General features: G+C 36.6%; 1 protein-coding gene across 9 annotated transcripts in view; it reads right to left on the bottom strand.

Moving 5' to 3' along the window:
* MRTFB (myocardin related transcription factor B) overlaps positions 1-25,250 on the bottom strand; it is a 110,729-nt gene that overhangs the window by 38,711 nt on the left and 46,768 nt on the right. For 2 of the 9 annotated variants that reach the window (XM_009683475.2, XM_009683478.2), the window contains exon 1: positions 12,547-12,902. The exons of 6 other annotated variants lie outside the window; for them this stretch is intronic. In XM_009683475.2, the coding sequence (XP_009681770.1) occupies positions 12,547-12,667 (121 nt within the window). In that variant the 5' untranslated portion in view covers positions 12,668-12,902. Of the gene's footprint in view, positions 1-12,546; positions 12,903-25,250 lie in introns of those variants that run through there. One more of the 9 variants, XM_009683473.2, reaches the window with a different exon arrangement.

Raw genomic sequence — 25,250 nt, 5'->3', positions numbered from 1 at the left:
CTGTTCTTTGAAATCTATTACAAAGAATAGCTACTTGTTCTTTATTTCATCAGATATTATTTACTTAAAAATTTGGAAGGAATGTCAGGGCAAACTTGAATTGGATGTGCAAAATCTCACTGCAGGAAAAATAATTTCACAGTACTTTTAAGAAATTAGTTTAATTGTTAAACTAAAGTGGCAGAGGTTTATCTGTAGGAGATGATTATTTTTTTTTTAACTTGTATACCTTAACCCTACGAAAATCAAATTATTCATTAACTATAGGTCACTCTCTCCCAGATCCAGTATTAACAGGATTCTCGGACTGCGCTTTCCATCTTCCATATGCAAAGCATCAGACACCCCCTTGGTGTTCCACTGCAGCAACACAGACGACGTGCAGTATTTGGTCGCACAGTTGGTAAGGAAGAAAGGTTGGACAGTCCGAATTTCAAGCAGCTTTGTTGGATTTAATTAACTGCTTCTGATGGTGCCTTTAATTGCTAGAGCAAGAGTGCTTGGGGGACAGAATTTATGGTAAACTGGAGTCCCTGCTAGCAGGGGAGCCTTTGAGAGCTGAGCAGCGTTTCCATTGGAATGACCCCGACCTCCTGGGGGACCAGAGAGTGTTCAGGTGGGAGGGAGGACAAAAACTCCTGCTCCTGAAGGGTCAGTGCAGCAAAAGTTAGGCAAAGAGATCTGAGGAAAGGTTTGGTCTCTCTGTCTCTCTTCCCCTCTCTCTTTTTTTAACATACAACTTTAGTCTTCTAGGGAAGAAGCATTTCAACCACAGTTTGGTATTTTGACTTTGAGTTACTATTTTAAAGAAGCAAGGGCATTAAAACATCTTGAAAGACTGCATCTCATCAGAAAAGATGAAACATGAAATAATCCATCTTAAATTGTAGTGCAAGGAGGAACTACTATCCAAACGCAACTACACGTTTAGCAATATAGTAATTATAATAGCAAGTCTTCACTAAGAAACCCTTGTATCAAGGAAATCTTTCAGACTCGGGTAAGCACCATACTGTGGAAGTAAGTATCTACTGAGAAAAAAGAACACGCAAAATGAGGAGGATGCTAACATTAGTCAGAATTTGTAGAAAAGCAGCAAGAGATAATTGATCTTTAGCTTATGGAAAGAGAAGGCATCTGAAGCCACAATCTTAACCTTGTTACAATTTTGGGGACATTATATGCAGTGAATAGCTCTATTACAGTCACAGACTTTACAAATCCCCTTTACTTTGCATAATATGTATTCCCCAGTATTCCCCTCGAACACCCTTTTTAGAAGAGTCTGCCTTAAACAGATTTAGCTGGAGAAATTTCTCTGAAAAACACCAGTGCACCAAAGCATCTATGTGAAGGTGCTGTTTCAAATACTCTTCCTCCCGTAGTAACGGCGTGGAAGCGGCAGGCACACACTACGCGCAGGCCAAACGCACTGCCGCTGCCCTGCGCCGAAGGGGGCCGCAGCCAGGCTGAATGCGGGGGCCACCGGGACTGAGCCAGGGCAGGCGGTCAGGCGGGAGTCACTAACCCAGGGGTTGTGCACCTCTTCCCCTAATGACAATGCAATGTCGCAATGGCAGTAGGACACACAGAAAATAAACCTATTCAGCAAAAAAGGATTTTACTTAAAAGTAATAAGAATGAAGGTAACTTATCTCTCATTTTTTCAACTGTGCTCAACTAATCCTCTAATGAACATAATTCCCAGTGTCCCAATGTAGATGATGGGAAGCCCTGACACGTAGTTTATGAATGCATTAAATCCATTATTAATGGTTTCAGTTACCGTCAGATAGGTCAATTTTGCAGAAAGAGTAAAAACTGATTGATACCCTAAACAACGTAGAGTCTTACAAGGTATCACATGGCAGAAGGATAGCGAAAGCAGGAAGAAGGTACATGCACATAAACCATATGCGCATAGGTGTGAAGCTTTAGCAATTTTTTTTCAAGCAAATATGTATACAACAGATATTTATTGTCTCTCAGACCACTGCTTCCCTACCTATCATCTATTAATCAATATCATGCATCAGAAAGCAAATAACGGAGGAGGATTTTTAAGGCCCATTTATTTCAGGACAAGTGGTAAAACCTGTGGGAGGACTGCACAAATGAGAGATAGAAATTAATTTTTTTTTTTAAACACAGAAGATCCAGTTACTCATTTATTAGATAAAGATCAGGACCTTATATATAACATAGTAAAGAAAGGACAGCTAGCAGCATGACTAAAAGGGAAGCACTGAAGGGGGAATACAGAAGAGATGTCTCAGACCACAGCAAGGAGATTAAAGAGAAATAAAGCTGGATGAAAACTAGATGTTTGTTTTTACCATTGATTCTAAAATTAAGAAGGTGAAGGGGAAAAAAAGTTTGGGGTCAAATTCTTTTGTTCAAATGTTGAGCAATTAGAAGTGTGACAAAAGAAAGTAAATTCTAAACAGAAATTCATTGTGGAAAAAAAAAACGAAATAAATGATTTTAAAAGGTTGAAAGGCTGAAAGGCTAAAAAAAAAAAAAAAAAAAAACCCAAAACAAAACAAAAACAAAAATCCCACGCTTTACTTTTCCAGAGCAAATAAGCCAGAAAAGAGCTAAAATTAACACCTCAATAAAGAACATACAACCTAAAATGTTGTTAAGCCTTACACAGAGAAAGCGTAAAAAGCAGAAACGTAAAAAGTTGAGCTGGACAGCTAGATCTAGGCAAAAGTCTAGTCGAAGAGGATATTCAGCTTAGAGTCCAAGTGTCAGACTAGATGGTCATGGCATAGACCGTAATGAGCTTCATATTTTTGTTGTAGTAACCTTAGAGCAGGCACGATGAGTTGTCAGACAGTCTGAGCCCTAGAACTCAGACTGGAGACAGACTTCAACCATTATGCTGGAGATGAATCTAAAAAGAAAGTCTAAAAAAGATCTAAAAAGAAGAGGGTGGGTATAAAAGGAGCGAACTAGGGATGAGGTCTGTGAAAACTAAAAAAAAAGAAAATGGACCCTCAAAAAGCAGCTGAAAGAACAGCCACCAAAAAGATTCAGAAGGTGGGAGCCATGGAAACCAAATCACAGGCTTCCGATAAGGAAAAGGTGATGAAATTATCTTCAAAGACAAGAATGAAAGACGTGAAAATGGAGCGTAGCTTTGCAATTTTGGCAAAGAATAGCTGACTTAATTCAGTGAGAAACTCCCCATAGAGTAGAATGCAGGTAGGTTTAAATATATATAATATATAGAGTTACCTTATTAGATATAGATACAGAAATCTATATACAGAAAGATTTCTAGAACAGTCAATAACATACAAAGAGGTAAATCTTTGTACTTTATGTAAGGATGTATGAGATGGGAGGGCACACCTTCCAAACAATCTAAAAAAAAAACACTGAAGCATTAGCCAAAGTTATTAAACTGTACTACTGTCTATTTTCTTTCTTTTCTTTCCTTTTTTTAATTTAAAAACAGAAGAGTATAGAATCTGGAAAGGGAGAATTCAGAAGATATAAGGTACTACAAAACAGAGATCCCCATGGGGTACTTCTACTGATTCAAATACTGTGTGTAACAGATTTTTTTTATCTGGGTAAATCCATTCAGCTTGTTGCCTCGTAGTTGAGCCCTCGTTTTTTGCACTTTCAGAACGAGGCATAGCATCTAAAATCATAGAAGATGACCTCCAAACTAAAGGCTCAGAACTGACAAAGATATAAAAATGTTAATATACTACTAACTTAGCAAATTTAGTTGCTAAAAGAAGACGCCAATACTTTGCATTTTACATGATCTGGCAGTAATCTTCTTCACATCACTGCCACTCCAAGAAATAGTCTCAGCACTGCTGCTGGACAAAAGCCATGCACACAGAGGTCAGTCAAGTTCTTGTTTTGATTGCTGGAGGAGAGGAGCAGGAGGGTATTTGTTTTTATTTTCAAGTCAGTGTATGAATTTAAGATTAACACTTTTAACACCAGGCCAAGAGTTTCTAAAATTTCCATATATATTTTCTTCAGTCAATAAAATTATCAGTAAAAGAGACTTTAAAACGTCAGTTCTTTTGTTCTTTCTCTCATTATAACTTTGGTTACTTAATATTTTTGACAAATACCAAAGCATAATCCTTCCTCACAATATCGAGACCAGACTATTTGACTAGCATAAAGTCAGTACAAGCCTGCTGCAATATAGACTTTTCACCACCTGAAAATTGCGGGCAGAGGTTGATGCTCCCACTCTTCTAGTTTCTTCCACTTTTAGCGTACCAGGCAACCACCACTTTTACAGGCAAAGGAATGAAGAGGATGGTATGAAAAGGGAACGTTATCTATTAACCAGTGCACATCATAATGCACTTTATTATTGTGAAGCATTTTGATATAGTAGTAAAAATCACATAAAATTAATGGCCTCTGCTTTCACACAGTGAGTACTGTTCAAGCGCGCATACTTGATAAGAGCCTAAATGGGCACAGAGGTTAAGACAACCAAAACAAGCAGATCCTCAACACCTTGCTGAAGCACTATGTTGGCCTGAACGAAAGCAAGCAAGCATAAACAACTCGGCGCTTAATCATGTACGCATCACGTTTTACACAAGATCCTCTGAAAGGGTATGAAACTTAAAGACAATCCCACTAGGTTTTACTTGGTGTGAAAGGTACCGTAAGTGAAAATAAAATATATTACTAAATCACTTAGAGCAAACAGTAATTATCTAAGTCAAGCAAGTGGTTTTCAGCCTTCACCCTGTTACAAATCTGTAATTTGTATCCTATGGAAAAGGTGCCTCCAAGTAGGACTGTATAATCACAAGCACTGGAATGTGGAGGCCAAAAATAAATTGACAGTTGTCCCACAGGAACAATGTTATCTACTGACTGACAAGCTTTCATCGCTGCTTCTTGTCTTGAACAAAACCAGAACTTGTACCGTGCTCAGTAGTTCTAACACTAACAATTCTGTATCTTATGCAATTAATTATGGATCCTATTAATTTCAATTAATTTTCATTTTTTACTCTGATACATGGCATTCAAATAGTTGTTGACATTTTAAAACTATGCAGATGCTACAGACACTGAACCACTGAGAAGGGGTTCATTAGGTAGCATACAAACCTTTCAGGCAACAGCAAGAAGAAAAATAACATTTCTTGTGTTCTGTATGCAATTATCTCATTATTTCTTCCAAAGTTAAAATTCAGTGCCTATTAGCTGTTTAAGTCCTTAAAAATGCAAGTAATATGGGAAAATGCCGTGTCTGACATTCCTGTATGCTCCCCTGGAAATGTACAGGAGCAGCAGGCTGGCTGCCGGCGCACGGCTGGCTGCCATGGAAACAGACAGTGCCGAAAACACCCTCCTTGCCTTTAAATTAAAAGCTGTTATATAAAAAGCCTCATTTTCTTTTTGCCAGCTTAAAACAGCTTTTATTCAGTCAGTCTCCAACATGTTGAGCTTGAAGCACAGAGCAACAGTTAACAATAGCTGTACTAGTTGCAGTGGAGCATTGCTACAGAAAATGAACTTGTCTATCACCTAATTGTAAAATATAATCCTCAATCTAAAGTAATTTATAACTAGTTTTTTGGCACCGTGACTGTCTAATATTAATACAAATATATGAACAACAGGGCTGCAAGTAAAGTAGAAGAGAGTATTTTATCAGATGGCAGTGGAAATCACAGGCGATTTTAGCATAAAATTTGTAGCAGAACATGGGACCAACCTTGCACCACAGTGTGACAGTTACAGAATTGCAGAAACGGAACAGCAATTACTTAATTACGTGCTCCTTTCAGTCATTACCCTTACAACCCCAAACACTATCTGCTCAGGCTTTTCTCAGCAGAACATAACTTACGCTAATTTAATCTTCCAGAGACAAAAGTTTTGCTTTCTCTTGAACTGTGATTTGTTCTCCCTGAAGCATATACATTTCATAGTGTCGTACTACGTTTACAATTCACTAGCTGCAGTTAGTGAACCAGTTACCTGCACTAAGTGCAGTTAAACGCAGCGTCCACATTTCAGGAAGGTCACTGAATATGCTAGACTGCAGCCCGCATTACTCCTTCCACATGTGTCTAAAGTCACAAGTTAGGTAACTTGGCGTTTTTCTCATTTATATGGCATTTCAAAGGCGGCAGGCAGGCGAGGAGAAGCCATTACAATATTGAGCTCCCTGTAATTTGTTGGAAGCGACTCTGAGTAACTTGTACAGCATTTTAAAGACAAAGTGCATTACAAATTTTTTGTGCTCTCTTTCCAGCAGCTTGGAGAGAATGACATAATGTTTACAATAATTAATATTTTTTAAAATAAGTAATAATTTTAAATAACCTCAATTTTAAAATAATTTATCGTTAAAGAAATCCAACACCATGTAAATTTGAATGAACACATTACACTGGGTTCAGACTTCAAAACTTTCATTTCTGTCAAGGCAGCATTTAAAAAAATACGTGAATATATTTTTCATTAGTTTTTATTAAAAAAAGATTTTTATATACTTTTCCATTTATTTTATATTCCATTTATTTTATTTTTTTCTTCTAAGAACATAGCAAAAATAATGTAAGAAATGTAAAACAGTTTCATATTCATACTCATTTGAGGCAATTATTCAGTCATTCCTGAACAGTTTACTGTTTTATCAGCTTAAAAATGCTCAGGATAAGTGAAAAGCACAGGAACATACTGAGCGCTGAGGGGCCTACGGAACTGACAAGGTGTCCACAGATAACACAGTCGCTGTGGAGAATCTCTTCTGAATTCTGGAGGGAAATCCCGCGGAGCCTCCAACTCCTTTAAACTGTACCTCTGTGAAAGCTTTTGTCTTTTACCGCTGTAAAGCTTTTGTCTCTAAGCCAGGAATATCGTACATGTAACTGTTTCCAGAAGTAATATTATCGTACGAAAAACTAAATGGGAAAGATAGCTAAACGTAAATTTAGCATTTAAAATAAAAATATAAAAGAGAGAAAACTTCTATCATGTTATTCATCACCAGCTGAGGAGTTTAAATGACTACGAAATAAGACTATTTGTATCATATCCCACTGCTGTGGAATATGTTGCTTAGAAACAAGTCAGAACATACATGAGCCTCCAAACAGATTACCCACCCGAATGCCTGCTGGGATGAATATGTTTAAAAAAAGAGAAAGAGAGAGAGAGAGAGAGAGAGAGAGAAAGAGAGAAAGAGAGAAAGAGAGAGAGAGAGAGAGAGAGAAAGGGAGAAAAGCCCTGAACTTTTTACAATTCTTTCTAAATCTATAAAATGAGAAAAAGCACTACCATCATGGCTGGAAAGATTGAATAAATTAAACCTTAAATTTCAAGTATTTTGTAAAATTGCATACATTAAGTCTATTAACAATAATTATTTTTTCTACATCTGCAAGTATTCCCCTGCTTAATACAGTCTTATTCTGATTTTTTAAAAACTAATTTTCATTTCCTCAGCTGCTGCTATCTGCCAGAGAGCTCTTACTGTCAAGGGACTCATAAAACTTGGGCTCAAATTCTACATCTACACCAGACTTGCTTTACGATCTTTTGGAGCGTGTTACATTGAATGATGACAGATGCTTTCCAGTTAGGTCCTCTGGAGGAGGTACCATCCCCATTTTCATGCTTTTCCGAGGCACAGCAGAGTCAGGAGACTAGAACGCGTACCCAAGCAGTTCCTCCAGCTCACAAGATTGCGCATGAATTTAAAAACGCTGAAGAAGGTGGATTTACACTAAGACTGCACCCTGGGATGTAAGCAACGGCACGTTGTCTTTGCTATGTAGACAACATCATCAAATTTCTGTGGCTGCTTGTTCAGTGAATGAGTCAGATTGCTTACAGTGACAACACCGGCAGGTTTAGCTAGGCCAAGATGCTGGACTTGGCATTAAAAAGGCTGAGGTGCATACATGTTTTTCTGGATGCTTTGTGAAGGGAAAGAAAAAACCTCCGGCCCAGGAACAAAGCAGACAGTGGTTTCAGAGCCTGGTTCCATACCTTAATCTGATCTAAGACTGCATTACTGATGACAAGGCAACGGTCTCTTCTTGCCCCCAACCTCAACTGCCCTGTTGCACCAATGCTAGCAAAGATGCAGCCTGTCAGGTCGGTGCTCTGATCCTGCCAAAAACTAACACAATTAAAAACAAACTGTTTTCAGTAAGACCAGTTTACTGATCCAAATCACTTCGGGGTTGCATAATTACTAATGCCAACACAGGAAAGAGGCTGGCAGTACACAGTGTAGGGCTGGAGGAGACTACACCTACTTTTGGCAGCAGCAGTCTTGGACAGACCTAACTATTTGTGAAAACTTTAAGAAATCTTGTCGTAGCCATAGCAAGTTTCCTCACAACTCGAGTTAGCTGCATTATCCTCTAATTCTACACAGATTATGTACAAAATCAAATGAATACTCTGCAGCCTTGGATCAAAGTATTTAAGCACTTGTTTATCTTTAAAATAACGGGATTACAATATACATCTTATTACGTTTTTAAGTGATACATTGAACAAGAGAATTTTACTGAGTAAGCGCTGATTTCCTTGTAAAACATACAATAATCCCAATGTCATTAAAGAGACTCTGTGGTTCATACATAAAGTTAAGAATTTTAACACAGCCTCATAGGATCAGCCCACTGAATTTATAGGGCTTCCCTTACTAACTGAAAAAGCCAGGAATAATACTATTTCTTTTCAATAGCATTCCCTGTTATTTGTGACTCAGAAAAAGATACTCTGATTGACCACCATGGACCACCATGACCACCACAAAAATACTTCTAAACACCATGTAACAAAATTTAAGACTTTTTTTTAATGTACCAGCAGAATCCATAACTGTAACACGCCACCGCAGGAGAGCAGTAGAGGTCAAGAGTATTGCCAACACTTAACATGCCAGCAGCAATAGCAGGGAATCTGTTAAATAAACAATTCTCATACAATACTGATTTGATTGTAGGAGAGGAGGGGAAGAAACCACTCCTGACTAAATCTGGTAATCTATTAACCAGACAGCATGAAGACAGTTCCAGCAAGCACCTGAGAAATCCCTCTGCTCCAGTTTATTCTACGCTGCATCCTGTTTCTAGCACCTGCCAGTCTTCAGTTCCTCACAAGACAATAAAATAAAAAAAGCAATACAAATCCAGGAAAGAATTTATGCTTCAAGGTGGAAACACGATTTTCTCCCTTGTTAGTTTTCTTTCCTTCCAATAGCCCACAGACAACTGTAGCTTGGATTAATACATTAAAAACACAGTGCAAACAAATCGTATTTTGCAAGAGGCCCAAATCCCATGCAAGACAACAACATGCTGATTTGTTTCATCAAATTATTACTATATCTTCAAGAATTTTCGTAAACGGTCGTACACTCTTGCATGAAGTCAGTAATCTTTATATTTAAACCATTTTGGATACAAGGTAAGACTTCCTAAATTTCACTCCTCACCTCAGTTAGCAACCTGCTTCTGATTTGAAGCTTAAATTTATTCCCGATATATGCATTTTTGATCTTATATTAACTCCCTTTCTTACTAACCATATACATGATGATGTATTGATTTCATCTGAGCCTTTTCACTTGAATTTTCTAAATGGTTTGGCCACTTACTTCATATTAAGTCAATGCTTCAGAAATTTCTGAAGCAGCTGTTTAAGTATCACTGTATAGTTATCCTCAGAGCCAAAAAGTATTTTTGTTCCTTGCTCATACGAAAGGAAATTTTGAATAAAACCTAAGGATAAAATTAAGAACTGATTTCACAGAATGGATGGACAGGAGACAAATAGTAACATATGAGTTGCTTACAAGAAAGCAGCGTTAATTAGGAGGATTTCCTCCTCCACATTTTCAACAGGATGCTATAACGTGCATCCTTCAGAGTAGTCATTACCCTAAACAAAGGAAAAATTTCATCCTTCTAATCTAACCCTCCATCACACCTCATATTAGTTTGCTGAAGTCAGTGCTAGGATTTGTGTTTCCATCAAATGTCTTTTCATCTATACGGAAGTACTAGGTAAAAAAGGAACGCACTCACAATTTTCATAAGGTAGTCATTGCTCAAATAAGCAAATTCTTACCATCTCCAGATTTTTAAATTTATCAAACCCAGGCAAAACAGATCAGGAAGCAAAGGCTATACCACGTTCTGAATTACATAAACCTCTATGAACCTAATCTGGGATTGCCAACAGAATTCCATTTTTAACTTTCGCAATTTTAACCGTTAACTGATAGTATTCATAAATATTTTCACATCCCAGCAAAAGATGATCAATGATTCAGGTGGCGAAAACCATCACATCATCATTTGCATGAAAGAAAAATGACATGTAATCCAATAAGCTAATTTTAGAATATATTGTTCTGTTTCATGAGAAGTGTTTTACAACTGTTTTGAGGCTTATTGAGATAGAGTGAAATGAACAATTACAAATGAATTTTAAAAAAATCCACAAATACCTGAACTGCATATTTTGTGACATTATAAACTGAAAAGGTGAAGCTCTGTTTTTGTGTCTCTACATTAAAATTGAGCAGATTTGCAATGTTCTCAGCAATTCATTCTACGTACAACAAGAAAGAAAATGCTTGGATTTTTTCAGGCTTTAGAAAGAGGAAAGGCTAGAAAAGAACTTCATGCAGTCATTTATACTCTCAAAGAGGTTAATTATTTTAATTTAATTTTTGGTAAGCTGCCAAACTCAGGAAAGATGAAAGGATAAGTAATATTCATTGTGAAAAAGTGAAAAAATCAAGAGGTGCTAATACAGAAAAAAATGAAGGAAAGATAGCGATTAGGGAAAACAATTATCTTCTTTTACGCACCGAATAACTTAAACTCCAAAATATCTGTGAATTCAGACTGTTAAGTGTCCCATAATTGCAGGTTTTCCACTACTCTGACAGACCACCATTACTGTAATGCATGTTCTTTAATCCACTTTCTGCGTAACTGACACATTCAAAAAAGACCAAGTACCGTTAATTCCATGGTTACTTATTAGCCCACCTACACTATCCAACATGTTAGCCTTTTCATGTCTGTCTTCCCTTTATTTCTTGGTAGGTTAGCTCTTTTCCCCCAGGCTTTCCACAACGCTATGCTTATTCCTCTGGCCCTCTCTAAACTTCCTGACCTTCTTTCTTTGTTCCTGTTGCCTCAGAGCTGGCAGCAGCGGGTTTGGGGGGAACAGTTGGGAGGCATACACCATGAAAAAGGAGCCACCACTAGCCCATTTTCTAAATCAGTATAGCTTTTAATCAGTACTTTCCTGTCATACAGGAGGCAGAACTGTTAGGCTCGCAGCCACTGGCAGTTACGCACATTAGCACTGAACTCATTATTGCCCATCTTCCCAGCCATTAAAATCCTTTGCTATCAATACATTAGATAAAAATGATTTTTTTCTCTTACCCTTTAAGCAAAGCTTTTTATTAACTCAACTGTCAGTAATTAATATGGGGTATCTTTATTGCATTTTAAATGTTACTAACATACTTTTTTTTTTTTAAAACAGCATTTCGATTGAAAGAAAGGCACGATCTCAAGGACAGAGGGAAAAATTAGCAGTTTTGTCACAAAAATCAGGAAGAGATCTTTGGATCACCAGATAATCCAAAGATATCTGGAGTATAAGCCAAGGCAGAGAGCTGTATGAGGAAAGAAGGAATTCTGTCTACTATAAAACATAGTTCATTTTTGACTTCCTAAAAAGTAAGAGTTTGAATCTTGAAACGCAAAGAGCATGGTATTAACATGAACAGTGCAGATGGCAGGGTAGGCAGTTGACCTCAAGAGGTCTCTTCTTGCTCCTCCTTAATACAGTCCAGTTACCTCCAGCTAGGAGAAATGAGACAACTTCCATGTCTCAGCAATTACTGCCATAGCCTAACAAATACTACCTTAAATGAATCTGGTATAGCTAGCATCAGCCAGCACCATTTGTCAGCTTTAAATAATGCTCCAAAAAACCCTGGACGACTATTTATATGAATAATCAATTTAAGGAGACATAATTTAAAATGCATACACCTAGAAAGCAGAATCGAACCTAATTTAAAGTATGGGCTGGGGGAGAAGGGAATTCTGGAAAAAGACTGTAGCTAAGAAAAGAACAGTAGTATTGAAAATGAGGTAGCAGCACCTGTCTAAAACTACGGATTTGTGGGTCTTTATTTTTAACAGTGTCATTTTGAAGCATTTTGCGCAATATTTACAAGGACAATTTCAGAGTACGTCATGGACCGAGTACTAAACGTTACTCTGAAATGAGGACTTAATCACTCGTGCTCTTTCATACTCCAGTTTCAATCAAACTATTATCACTGTTATTTCAATAGTCTCAGACAAATTCTGCTTTTAAAGATTAGCTTTTAATAAGTTTTAAACACTGAAATCAATACTTATTTGATGTGCAAAATACTTCCAGTCATACAGTATCATACAGCAAAGGCTTGCAAGCTGAATATACAAAGTACTTCTGCATTTTCTGTCCCCCAATCAGCAATTCACTGACCTTCCTTGAGACTTTTCTGGCTGTTCACATCAAGGCATTCCTTTTCTTTCAGCTGCTTAACATCTCCTGTAGGTAAAATCTCTGAAAAGCCCTGTTGCTGCTTCTTGGAGCTATCAATCATGATGAGAATCCTTTAGAATGCAACATCCAGCATAGGAAAAAAAAATATTAATTTGTCACCAAGCAGTATACTGCTGTCGCAAACGCCGCTTCCAGTTTCTTTTTCCTAATAAATGAGGAATTGCGTCTTTATGCAGCTGAACGCAGCCATCATCCTTTACTTTCTAGGTTGACCTGCAATACACTCAGCCTGCTTTGAGCCAGTAACTCGCTCAGACAACAGACGCAGAGCATGTGAAGCAGAACTCCCAAATCCCACCTCTTTTCCAGACACCACACCCCCTTTTCCTTTAGTTATGCTTGCTTCCTCTGTACATTCATGTTTCAATATGCAGCTTGATGGTCAATCATCTGACAAAGAATGAGTCAAGCAGTTAAAAATAAATCCAGCAGTTGCTGAAGGAGCAACATTTGCTGATACCTAAGATAAATTACTGCTGAGGACTCTCTCCCTCTTTTCCCTTCCTTCTCCCTTCCCCCACTACTCTAAACCCTGCTGCAGGCAGTAGAAATACTTTATCACAGCCTGACTGGCACGTTTATTACTCATTAAGTTTCATCAGTAAACAAAACTGTCTACTGGCATTTGGAAAAAAATTATGCTGAGGAACCTTCCCACCCCCAGCCCCTGCTTTATCTAGCAGAGCTTCAAACCACAAGGAGGACACCAGGAAAGCCACTGATGATTCCCGTGTCCTTCCTTGCAAGTACACAAGAGATTCTATTCATTCGCCTACATTTCTAAAATGAAGGATTTTATTACTTTGCCTCAGAGCTATCAGGCAGTAATTCTTCTCATTATTCCTGAAGTTTTAGGATGACTTCCTCCTACAGTTTCTGATCTGCCATTCTCTCCAGCATTTTCCATTTATCTTGCGTGAGTCATCACTTCACTGTCAACCACAAAGGTTTTGGGGAAAGGGGCATTAGCCATGTGGCAACAGTAGACTTGTTTGTATTTCACCTACCAAATGAAATAAACTGCACCTCATTTTAAGTAGCCATTATATGTTAACAATTGATTTCAGCAGGTACTCCTTCCCTCTTCCCGCTGCCTGTACAAAACAGGTTCACTTGCCTTACTTAGGAAAGGAAACTCAGAATCACTGTTTTGAAAAATAACACTTTGAGTTTTTTTTATGCCTTAATATTTTCATTAATTTTCTTCTGTCTTTATACCGATGCAAAACTTCCAGATGCTGCACAGGCCACATCTAAAAAAAATCTTTGTGTATCTAAAAGCTTCACTCTTCTTGGCTCCTACACTCTACCTAAATCTCTCCCAACCACACCTTCGCTCCCTTAACTTACTTTTGTCTGCATATTCCCATGGCTCCTATCTTCCTCATCCTCTCATAACAGATGTCTATTCAGGCAGCTAATGTATGGAGGTGACGTGAAAGAACGCTGTTGTACATTCGGGACAACCATAACAAATCCATCCAATGTGGAGATAATCTAGCCTGCTGGTAAGAAAGTCACATTTGAACAGCTTGTGCGCTATGCAACGCAAATTGCAAACACCAAAAGAAACGACTCCAGGTACTACACAAGAGTGAATTGGCCTATTTTAATTTAAAAAGGTAACAATTTATCACATTTAATTTTTTTAATAAGGTAACAGAGCTTACAAAAGGTTTTAAAAATATTCAAGAAGCTTTTAAATGTTTTATTCTAGAAACAATAAAAACTACAGGGAACGCAAGGCATTGCAACTTCTCATCCTAATTCTTTTAAAAGTTAATCCCACAATTTTTTCTCACAGAAAAAGTTCTATTGACTCTATTGTTATGCATGTGAATGTTTCAAGACCAAAACAAACCTTAAGTTTTGAAATTTTCTTTCACTGTTAGAGGAAAACGTGTTTTAGAAAAAATATGCAATTTCCCACTAACGGTAACAGGTGAGGCCTTCCACGTTTTACTTTCTAACTGCCAGATGTACAGAGTAAGATTTTATACTTCAGGTGAAAAAGGATGCTAGTTAAAAGACATTTTAATTACTATTTAATTTGGAAGTAAATTTAAGCTTCATGCTGTAATCTACCCCACTCCACCAGATGACTAAACAGCCAGCCACCTTTTGTAAGAAGGCACTATCCCCAAACAATTTAAGGATCAAATCATTACATTCAGAAATAGTTCTCTACCCAATATGGCAAAGGAGACCTGATTTTTGACACTGTTAATTGGCCTAAAAATGCTATCATTGTACCTAGCTTCCATACTCCTACTTTTCATTAGACACAAAAATGGTTACTGTGGAAGAACTCCTTCATAAGTCAAATGAACCTCCTCACTACCTCCAACCTAAACATTTACTAAGCACAAGAAACAAAACTACTGTTGAGAAGCAGTGCACATCCATAAAAGAACTTCCAGATAAATGGAATTCACACACATACTGTTTAAGAAACCTATATGAAAATTTGACACAGGTGATAAATACATTTTCACACAGTTATGGAAACACCAGATCATTATTACTCTACATTTTTCTTGTTCCAATAGAGAAGCTAACAGTTTGAATCAGTTAATAATAGTCCAACAGTACAACAGTAGGTAAAAACAGAAATGGTTTTACGGAAAGGGTACTGTGCTTGAGCCATTTTCTGAAAATTTTAATTCTGGTCTGAAGTAATTTCAAAATGATTCAGAATGCAGAGTATTTGAATTTTTTAAAAAAATCAATATATTAATAAGGAAGTCTCTCATACACTTAGTGAGAGTGTCCAGTGCTGAAGTGAATGTCAAATCATAGCACAAGTCAGGTAACAGCAGTTTAAGCTTTCAGACACACTTATCACCTATTTAGAAAGATGAGCTTTAGTAGCATGAAGATCCTGCTATCCACTCCTCCCCTTTTTCACAAGCTACTCTACTATACAGCAGAATTATAGAAAAAGAGAGCATGCTTATGCTTCAGATACTTAGAGTTAAGCCTACGACTTTTAGTTCAAACTCAGCTCCAGTTGCAATATAAGCTAACATACAGATTAATATTTTAAAACACTTAAGAAGTCTGATCAAACTCTAACAGTAATGTGCAAACTACAACTATATGAAAAATGCAAGATTCACAGAACTGAAAATATGGATGATGAAATTCTTCTGCAGACTCGGAGAGATGAACACCGAAAGAGATGTTATGGTGTTCTCCGTGTAACCACATATTGTAACTGCCAGATAAACGTTATACAATATCACACAGTTGGCCGGGGAATCCGTGGGGGAGGGAGAAGGAAGATGGATAACACCCGAAGAGGAAGAAAAGACACCTTTGAAGTAGTAAATAGTTTTTGTTCAGATTCAGTTATACTGTGAACAGTCAGAATGCTTGGACATTCTGCCCAGGGAACAGTTTCTCTTAAATTCCTACACCAAGAATGACATTTATGCCCCATGTCACAAAGATGACTCATTCCTAGACCCTCAATATCAGCTTGTTTACTCACAAGTGTAGAATATGCACGAGTCCAAGGCCAACTAATAAGCTGGATATATTCGTTACTGGAGTAATCAATAATATAGTTCTGCTTTAGAGATAAGACTTCTAAAAAAAGAAAGTCACCAAAATAATTGTCTTGCCATGTCTTATAGAAAAATCTAAAACACTGAGGCATTTTCATGGGCACCTGGGAGCATCTCGTAACTACCAGTTCAGTGAACTGTAGTTGCAGCATTGCAACACAAGAAAAGAGCATGTTTTTATGAATTACTTGTACATATCATAAGAATAGAAACGTTGTTAGCGAGCTAGCATACTCAAGAACTGAATTTTTCTGCTATCTGAACAATACTCAGTTGTCGGAAAGATGTTTTCCAATCATGAGGAAAAAAGTCCCAGGTGAATCAAGACAAAGTGCCTCCCTGTGCCTAATCCACCTGCTGTTTGAGAGCTCCTTTTTTTTCTACCTGGATAAGTAAAGGAAATTACTATCTCCCCTAGAACGGTTCAAATATTTTCCTACCTTTGACTGCTAAAGCACCAGACCTGCTTTTCAGATTTGCTTATGGACTTTCAAATTTGACAGTAATTTTTTAAGCCTCTTGCAAAATAGCAGAATGCTCGTCATCAGTCACAAACACCATGGTGATACCTCAAAAATATTTCCTGCTTTGAACAGTATCTGTCTTGAAGGTCATAGCTTTGATAGACTAAAAATTAGTGCATACAACAGTTATTTTTCTTGGTTTTAGCTGTTTCATAAAGGATGTTAATTACGCATTTATCTTGAAAGAACTAGTGTAAGATTTCAACACTGGGGACTTAATGATACTGTCTCATTAAAATTACCCATTCTGTCCTATAAGACAGAAAAACATTTCCGAATAAGTATTAGTGAAACACTATCAACTTGTTTGTTCTTTGAGTACTTTTTGAATCCTTTTCTTTAGTGTAGCAGTTTATTATACAATGAAACAATCCATGAAATATAAAATGCATACAAAAAAAGCTTCTGGTCTTTCAACTCTCGCTCATAGTCTGAAATCCTTTGTTTTCAGTTTCTAAAAGGCATCTGGAATTTGCACATTCATTTGAATTATGATGACATTATCAAAAAGACACGTTAGTTTTTTTTAAGGTGTAGTTCCACAATCGTTTCATCAAATTCTGGACTGTAACAATCTCAGATTCTCCAAACAGGTATTTCAACTCCCTCCCCTTTGCACTACCTCTGGTGCTCCAACTACAGCAAATAACTAATGCTAATCTCTCTTTTGTAACCAACTCTCTGCTGCTTTAACTCTCTGAACTTATTTGCTGTGGGATCAAATAAGTATCAGCATAAAATTGGGAGCCTGTGGAGAGCAGGACCACAGCAACTCTAATGCAGATTAATGCACCTGGGAGTGTAGGTGTCACTTTTTATTAAATTAACAAGTTTTTTTTTTTAAACAATACCTAGTACACAAAGTTTCAAAAATCACAAATTGTCTTGTTCTTATTTAAGACTCACTTTTGTAATGAAATGTAGGAAAAGAAGCACATTCATGAATCATATATGCTTACCCTATATTACCTCTCATACATTTACTCATGCTATTTTCTCTGCAACAATTGTTTTTCCTGTTGCATATCAAACGAGAAATTAAGATTGCTAATTTTCTTTTGGAGTTCATCATACAAAAATAAAATTTTCTTCTTTCTCAATCTCTATGAACACTAGCAAAAGAACCTCCTCTTTCTTCAGCTATACAACTTTAATACTAAATTTGTCAATTAATCTGTACAAATAAATGACTCTAAACAAGTGAGCAGCCCTAAACCTTGAGTAAAAGTCATAATGTGGCCTAGTGACTTTAGTTGGGCTGTACAAGAAAGTGCAAGAAAGCTGGGAGAAGTGGACTGTAAAGGACAGCAGAGTTAAACAAATCCTATAAACTCAGTCATCCATGAAAGAGAGAGAGGGAGACTACATCTTTATGAAGGACTAGATTCTTAACTTTAACGGAAGCTACCCCATCAGACAGTGTTGCCTTCATAACTATTTCACCGACATCTCTTTAAGCAAAGATCTTATCCTTTTTTTAAAAAATATTTTCAAAATATTTTTCTTTCCAGACTACAACAAATCTATAAAATGTGACATCAAATGTTACCAAACGTGAAAAAAAGTTTGCAAAACTATTGTCTCCTTTAGCTTTCTTCATTACTAGCGTCTTAAATAAAAATGTTTAATAAGCCATCAGTACAATATATAGAAAACTGCAGTTGTGTTTGTCATGTACCTGCACAAGTGACAAACATCTTAAAGTGACTGTAAGTGCTTGCTAAATAAAAAGAATATTTTTAACTGCTTACGTAAAAAGACAGAAAAAGTGTATCCTATTTGTGTATGAGACAAGTTATCCTTTAAACAACTCTTTTCTAACACAACTTTAATGCACACCTCATTTAAAACTCAAAAAAAAAAACCAACAGCTGTGGAACTGGTGCCTGGAGGCTGGGCGCGTTCTCAGGTTGGGGTCCTTACTGCTAACCTACCCTTACAGTAAAACCTGCCAAGGGAGGACACGGGCATCAGGACAGAGCACCTCGTCTGAACAGCCTCTGAACGAAAGCAGGTTTATCACAATTCGGCGGAGGCTTGTAACAGAACCTATGAAAGTGAAAGGATTTAAGCAAAAGGCTTGCAAACAAATGTGCATTTCTAGAATTTCAAACTACACAAACAAACAGCACTTCTGCTTCTTCACTCATTGAAGAGCTACATATCCGTTCCTGTGATGGAAGTACGCATCCAAGCATAGGAGCACCAAGAAAACGCTATCTCAGGGAAGGGAGTGAGTGTGTCCTGGGATGGCCGACAAATTAGATTAAGGATTTTAAATTTTTTTCACTTGATCTCTAAGGCAAACACGCAGTTTATTAGAATTAAAGAATTCCGAGTGTGAAGGGCAGTTCTTGTTAAATATATAGCACCTGCAATTCAGGCCAGAGTTTCCATAAACAGAAGCACAGAAAACAACTTTCGCTTTGGAACAAAAATAAGGGCTATGTTTTCCTCAAAGCTCAATAAACAGACAGCTCTCCCTACGCTCCTTCAGGTCAGACCTTCCATAGAGCTCAACACCTAATACGCTTGGCTCCTCTGAATGCAGCTGTTTACTGGGTGTTCAAAGTAACAAAAAATTTCTTTGAAAAATTCTAGGCCTCAGCTACACACATTTTGATAGTACTGTCAACAGGAGTCAAAAGAGAGAATTAAAAACGGGGCAAATGGGCAGTTCTAGCTATAGAACTCAAACTATTAACCCAGATAGCAGCAGAAGAGATGGGGATGAAATATATAATCCCATTGTAGTTGGACAGTCCTATAAATCTATTAATATTGTAAGAAAATATAGTTCAGATTTTTTCCACTTTTTTCTCTTTATATTCTTAGTATGCATTCTCCATAGGAAACATTTCACGCAAAAAACTGATAAATGGCTGGCACGGCCACGATGATTATGAGGCAAAAGCAAATAAGAAAAAACAGATAATACAAGTTTCGAGGAAAAGTGCTCTACAACTAACATCCTTATTCCTATTTTTTCCTTTTTCTTAAAAGTAACAGAAGTACTACAATTTCTTTTAATTATCATTTTTCATATTTCATATAACATGCATTACTGAACTAGACTGGCAGTCAGCTTCACTTCCTATTTTTGTTTTAACAAAAGCTCCATTAATTAAGTTACAAATTGAGAAAAATTAAAAGTATCTTAATTTCACATTTTTTTTTAAAGTGTAAAACGTTTAAAATGTTAAGTAGACAATAAGTTTCTTTGAACTCTAAATTTAGGAATTAAATTCCTAGATATATTTTTCAGACTGTTGACAGCACTTTCATTAAAGGGTGTATAAATATGAAAGTATTTTTTTAAAATTTCGATTAAAACTGCTGCTATTTTGCAGCTATAAATATACGGAGCCCAGCCAAGCTGACCTAAGGTTTACTCCTGGAAAGCAAATAAATGTCTGAACTTTTGCCTTGACAAAATATACCTCATATACTGAAATATACATGTTTTCAGTACCGTTCAGTAACAGACAAGTACAAACTGAATTTCAAAAAATATTACGGGATTCTTGATTGCTATCTAATGCAACATCAAATGATTTCTTAAGGAGCAGGATATTTGGGGTTCCACAGTGCTATCACGCAAGCCCGGTACTTGAAAAATCTTTCTCTGGTGTTAAGTTGATAAAGGAAAGGCCCTACTGCAAGTAAACTCTGACATGGAGTCACTGGAATCTAACTGGAAAACAGCTGTGCTGATACCCCAAGAGCCTCCTTTACAGCCATTTCCTGCCATTTTTATTCACGTTGAATTGCATTTTACTCCAGTGCAATCTATTTAAAAATGCTACTCAATGACAAAATATGGACCTTAAAAGCAGAAGTGGAGTCTTCCTGCTCCTCTGTTTTAGCGCAAGTATATTTTGTTATTTTCAATAATACTATATAATATGACATAAGTGAGTCCTAGAGCTTTCTTGAAAACAAACAACACGAACTGATTTATAGAATTAGATATAAATGAACATAACATCATTTTCTTTACTAAATTCTCCCAGCTGAGCAGCAACTTCAGAATTAAAATTGCAAAAAGCATTTTATATAAGAGGTATGTACTCCTCACCTCAACACAGTAAGTGGTAGAATGTATTAGACAAGAGGTATTAATACCATAACATTTCTGGACAGTCATCTTTTACAGAAAAAATGCTCAAACAGCAGAGGAGGGAGGGGAAAAAAAAGTAGTACTGCATATTGTAGTAATTGAATGCAATACTGACACTCATCTGTTGAAATCCTAGCAAAATGTATTGGAGTTCCTGAACTCAGGATTTCACCCACTATCTCCTTGTAATGAGTATACTTGTACACCTTCTAGTTTCACCTGTTTATATTACAGAATAGGTTGTAGCATTCAGGAGCTTTTGTTCTGCATGCAGTGCAACTGTTACTGCAATTTACTGCTTGAAAGCTTTCATATAGTAATTATTCATAGAACTTTTAGCATAAAATACAAACATTAAGATTTAATTGCTGAAAAACTGTTCTTTTTTCTTGTGTTTTAAATATAGCAGATTTGAGTAGTTAAATTTGCCACAACCAGAGATGTAAATTACCACAGAGGTAAATGCATACATGCTGTGTGACAAAATTAAGACTTTACTCCAGCAAAAACGTAAAGTGAAAGCTTAAATTTTTTCAAACACCTCTGTTAAAGTTAGGAACTTATTTACTTTACAGATTTCCACTGCATCCACACTAGTGGTCTGAAATGACTGACATTTTAAGAAAGTATCTAGAGTACTGTAAATCGTAAAAAAAGGTAGAAGTCATACAGACACAATCCAGTCACCAAAAAGCTTCGAAAGTCATTATTAAAAATGTCATTGGTAATACAAGCACTTCCCTTTACTGATTATCAGGCTTTGATAATTTGATGCAATTCTGCAAATCTGAATTTAAAAAAAAGAGAGTTCTCTAATAAATTATGCTTCTGATTCCTTATTTTAATGACAAAGTAAAATTTCAAAAAGGGGCATAATTAGGTTTAGTTAGGTACTCGTTGAATAGCATAACTGTCAAATGAAATTTTTTTTAGGTTTAGTTAGGTACTCACTGAATAACATGGCTGTCAAAAGAAACATTTTATTTTTGTTTAGAAGTGCCATATCACCCAGTTCTATTATATGCCAAAGAAAATTTAAAAACTGATTATTATACAGATTTTCCATTAATTCTATTAAAAAGGCTCAAATAGCTCAACGGCAGAGAAAGACTGGACTGGGTCTCCAGGTGATATAAACATATAAGTTTAATATAAATAACTCAAAGGTTATGTAGCCTCCGTGAGAATTTTGGATGGCATGTCAGTAGATTACTGATTCATGGACTATCAGGAAACAAGATCTACTCCTATGGCTATAACCCAATGCCAGAGCAGGTACAAGGCATAAATTATTTTTACACTTCTACAGATGGGTCTTAGGGCAACAATCCACACGAAAGCTAGAAAGCTAGATCAGTTTTTTTCCGATCTGTTTGCAAGTGGCCATAACTGCTGAATGCAGAGGGAGAGAAGACTCTGAGGCTAACAAAGATCTGAGTAAGATTCACAGGCTAGGTCTTCATAGCACAGTATAGCGTAGAAACAACCAGATTACCTCCAAAGATAAGTCCTGTGTGGATGCCTTTACACAGCACAACATAAGCTGTGAAAGCTTGTACAGAAGAGAGGGAGCATACTTTAGTGACAGGAAAAAGAAAATCTGTTAACAACAGAAATAGAGAAGACAGAAGGAAGAAAAATGATTGGAAGGAAAGCAAGATAATTAGATCTAATGTCAGGATCTGCAGATAAAGAAACCAGCATATCTCAGGGAATCTCGTATGACGAAAAACATGCCAGAGGAAAAAAAAAAACGGGGAAATTCCCCTTCGCAAGAGATTACTATTTTGTCCAAAGTTTGTGTATAATTAAGAATACTTTGTTGTATGCGTACATAAAGTTGATTTGTGTTCATTAGAGTACATCTGAATGTAATGCTGCAGAGTTAAACGGTGACAGCAACCATGTGATTAGAGCACTATGAAAATCGGAGGTATCCATTCCAAAAACCCTAAATTTAGACTGCAGGGTTCCAGCTCTAACAAAGGGTTTCAAGACAAAGGTCAGTTTTCAAGACGTACTCTGAAGTATCAGGCTAGCTCAATCTAAGCTCAACTAACTTTGAAGCTAGCCCAGCTCAGAGTAGGGAGTTGGATGACTTCCAGAGGTCCCTTTCAAACTGAATTACTACTACCTAGGGCAATACCCAACTTCTTGGGTACATAAAAGCTAAAGGCTCATACAGGATCAGCAGTTCATGTCCCAACAACCACCTACCGAATGTCTAAGAGAGGGTTGTACCAGAAATTGCTAGTGCTCTATAATATTCTTTTCCCTTTTTGATTTTTAAATGATGACAAATAGACAGTTGCTGTTTTACATTAAATTTTTACATTTCTTCATTAGTGGCATCTCCTAAAGTAACTACTACTTGGAATATATTCCGTGTTCTACCTGTGCCACTAGTATAAACTTTATGAGAGGAGCACTTGTATTTGCAAGCACTAACCCAGCTCTTCAGAATAACGTAAAAGTACAATTTCATATTATGGCCACATGTACACCTTTGCCACCACCAAAAGTATGTATTCTCAACTTCTCTCCATTGCTTCTCTTCATTCCTCGCCACGCATGTTCCTCCCTCCTCCTACCCCCAGCCCTCACCACACAATTCTGCTTCCTCCTTTGTCCTGGCTCTGGTCTAATCTCACAGTGACCTAATTCAAACTGCTGGCCTGCCAAAAAAAAAACAAAAAAAACAAAAAAAAACAAAAAAAACCCCAAAAGGTATTCATTTTTTTGCCAGGCTATTTTTATGCCATTAAGCAGTTGCACTGGCTAATCATGCAACTAGACATGCGCAGAGGCCAATACAAGAGATGCACAGAAAGAGTAACAGGTGGAAAAGAAGGACCTATTTGAGGACCTCCACTCTTTAGGGAAAGTAAACTGTTAACTGCTTAAACCATAGTCTGAAGTTACATCCCAAGATTTCAGAAATAGCAGTAAAACAGCTTCAAGCTAAGTGAGTACCAAAACACATTTTCTTCTATACTGACATTTCAATAGCCAAAATGCTTTTTCCAAGTAGTTAAATTTTCATCTCCGTTTTCCTCTGATGACCGCGTATTTAAATACAGAACATTTCGTAATAAAGGAAAGAGAACTACTCATTTCCAGAGTAAATATTGAGTGTACAAACTCTCTGAATTGAACATGTACCTGTTTCCAAAGAGCTATTTTTGTAGCTGGATCACACTGAGAATCACACAGAAACCTGTAACGAGCTAGAAACAAAAGTGTGGCTGAAACACCATTTTCCGTCCAACACCATGAAATAATAATCTCTTCCAGCTAAAAAAATTAGAGGTTTAAATCAGAGTACAAATATAGCATCAGTGTTTCAAAATAGAATTTTTTAATAATTACAGTGTCAGTTGAAGTAAAAGATACATGACAACCTTTTTGTTTTGCTATAAAATAAATCAGGTGGGGAACTCATCTTCAGAGGGTAGAAGTACCCCTAATTTTAATTTCCATTTATTTATATTGTGCATATTGAATACAAATGGATGAAATGGAGGAAAAAAGGTTTCTGAATGGAACATATCTGTCTGTTACATAAATCAAAATTCAGTAACATCTCTTTTAATAATAATATATTGTAAAAGATTTTCATAAACACTGGTTTGCTTTTAATCTAAGGAAATCAATGTTTTCTCTTCTCTTCTCTTTCCTTCCTGCAATACAGGCTTTCCAATGTTCTGCCAACTTTCAACCTACAGAAAAAACATTATTTAGAAAGAGGAAGTGACTAGCAGAGATATTCCAAAATCACAACGTACAGGAAACAATGCAGCAATATTGTACTCACACCAATGCGTGCTTGTCTGCAAGTTAGAATATACCTGTCGCTTTTCAAGTATCAGTGATGCGGGGAATGAAATCCCTAACAACTGAACAACTTTACAACCTCATTAAACATGAAATAACTAATCAACAAACGCTTTAACAGCATATTCCAATTCTTCACACCACATGGAGCTCATTTCTCTCCAATCACATTAAAAAAAAACCTGAAGATGAATTTAACCTGTCAAGAAAAAAATATATATTAGAATAGCCCTAGGTATTTAATTTATTTCACTACCACCAGATTTGGAGGAAAAGAAAACTTAATTACTCAAACATTTATTTCATCTTGGCTTTACCCAAACCTTTGTCCTTCATACTGTTACTGATACTGTTATTTATTCAATTCTTCGTCGCTGAGTAGTAACTCCTTCACAGGTATAGGAAAACAGTGCTCTGTATACACAAAGTAAAGCATTCATTTAAATGATGCCATTTACTATTCAGAGAGGTAATAGAATAAAATGTAAGTGTATTAGCTTAAACTGTTAATAAAGATTTTTTTCAAAATTCCCACTTGCTATTATCTAATCTTTTAAGTGAATTAGTTGTTATCTT

This window comes from Struthio camelus, chromosome 15 (genome assembly GCF_040807025.1).
Source record: "Struthio camelus isolate bStrCam1 chromosome 15, bStrCam1.hap1, whole genome shotgun sequence".
NCBI classification, from domain to species: Eukaryota; Metazoa; Chordata; class Aves; order Struthioniformes; family Struthionidae; genus Struthio; species Struthio camelus.
Note: the sequence above shows the minus strand (reverse complement) of the source record. Positions and strands in the feature narration are given on the sequence as shown.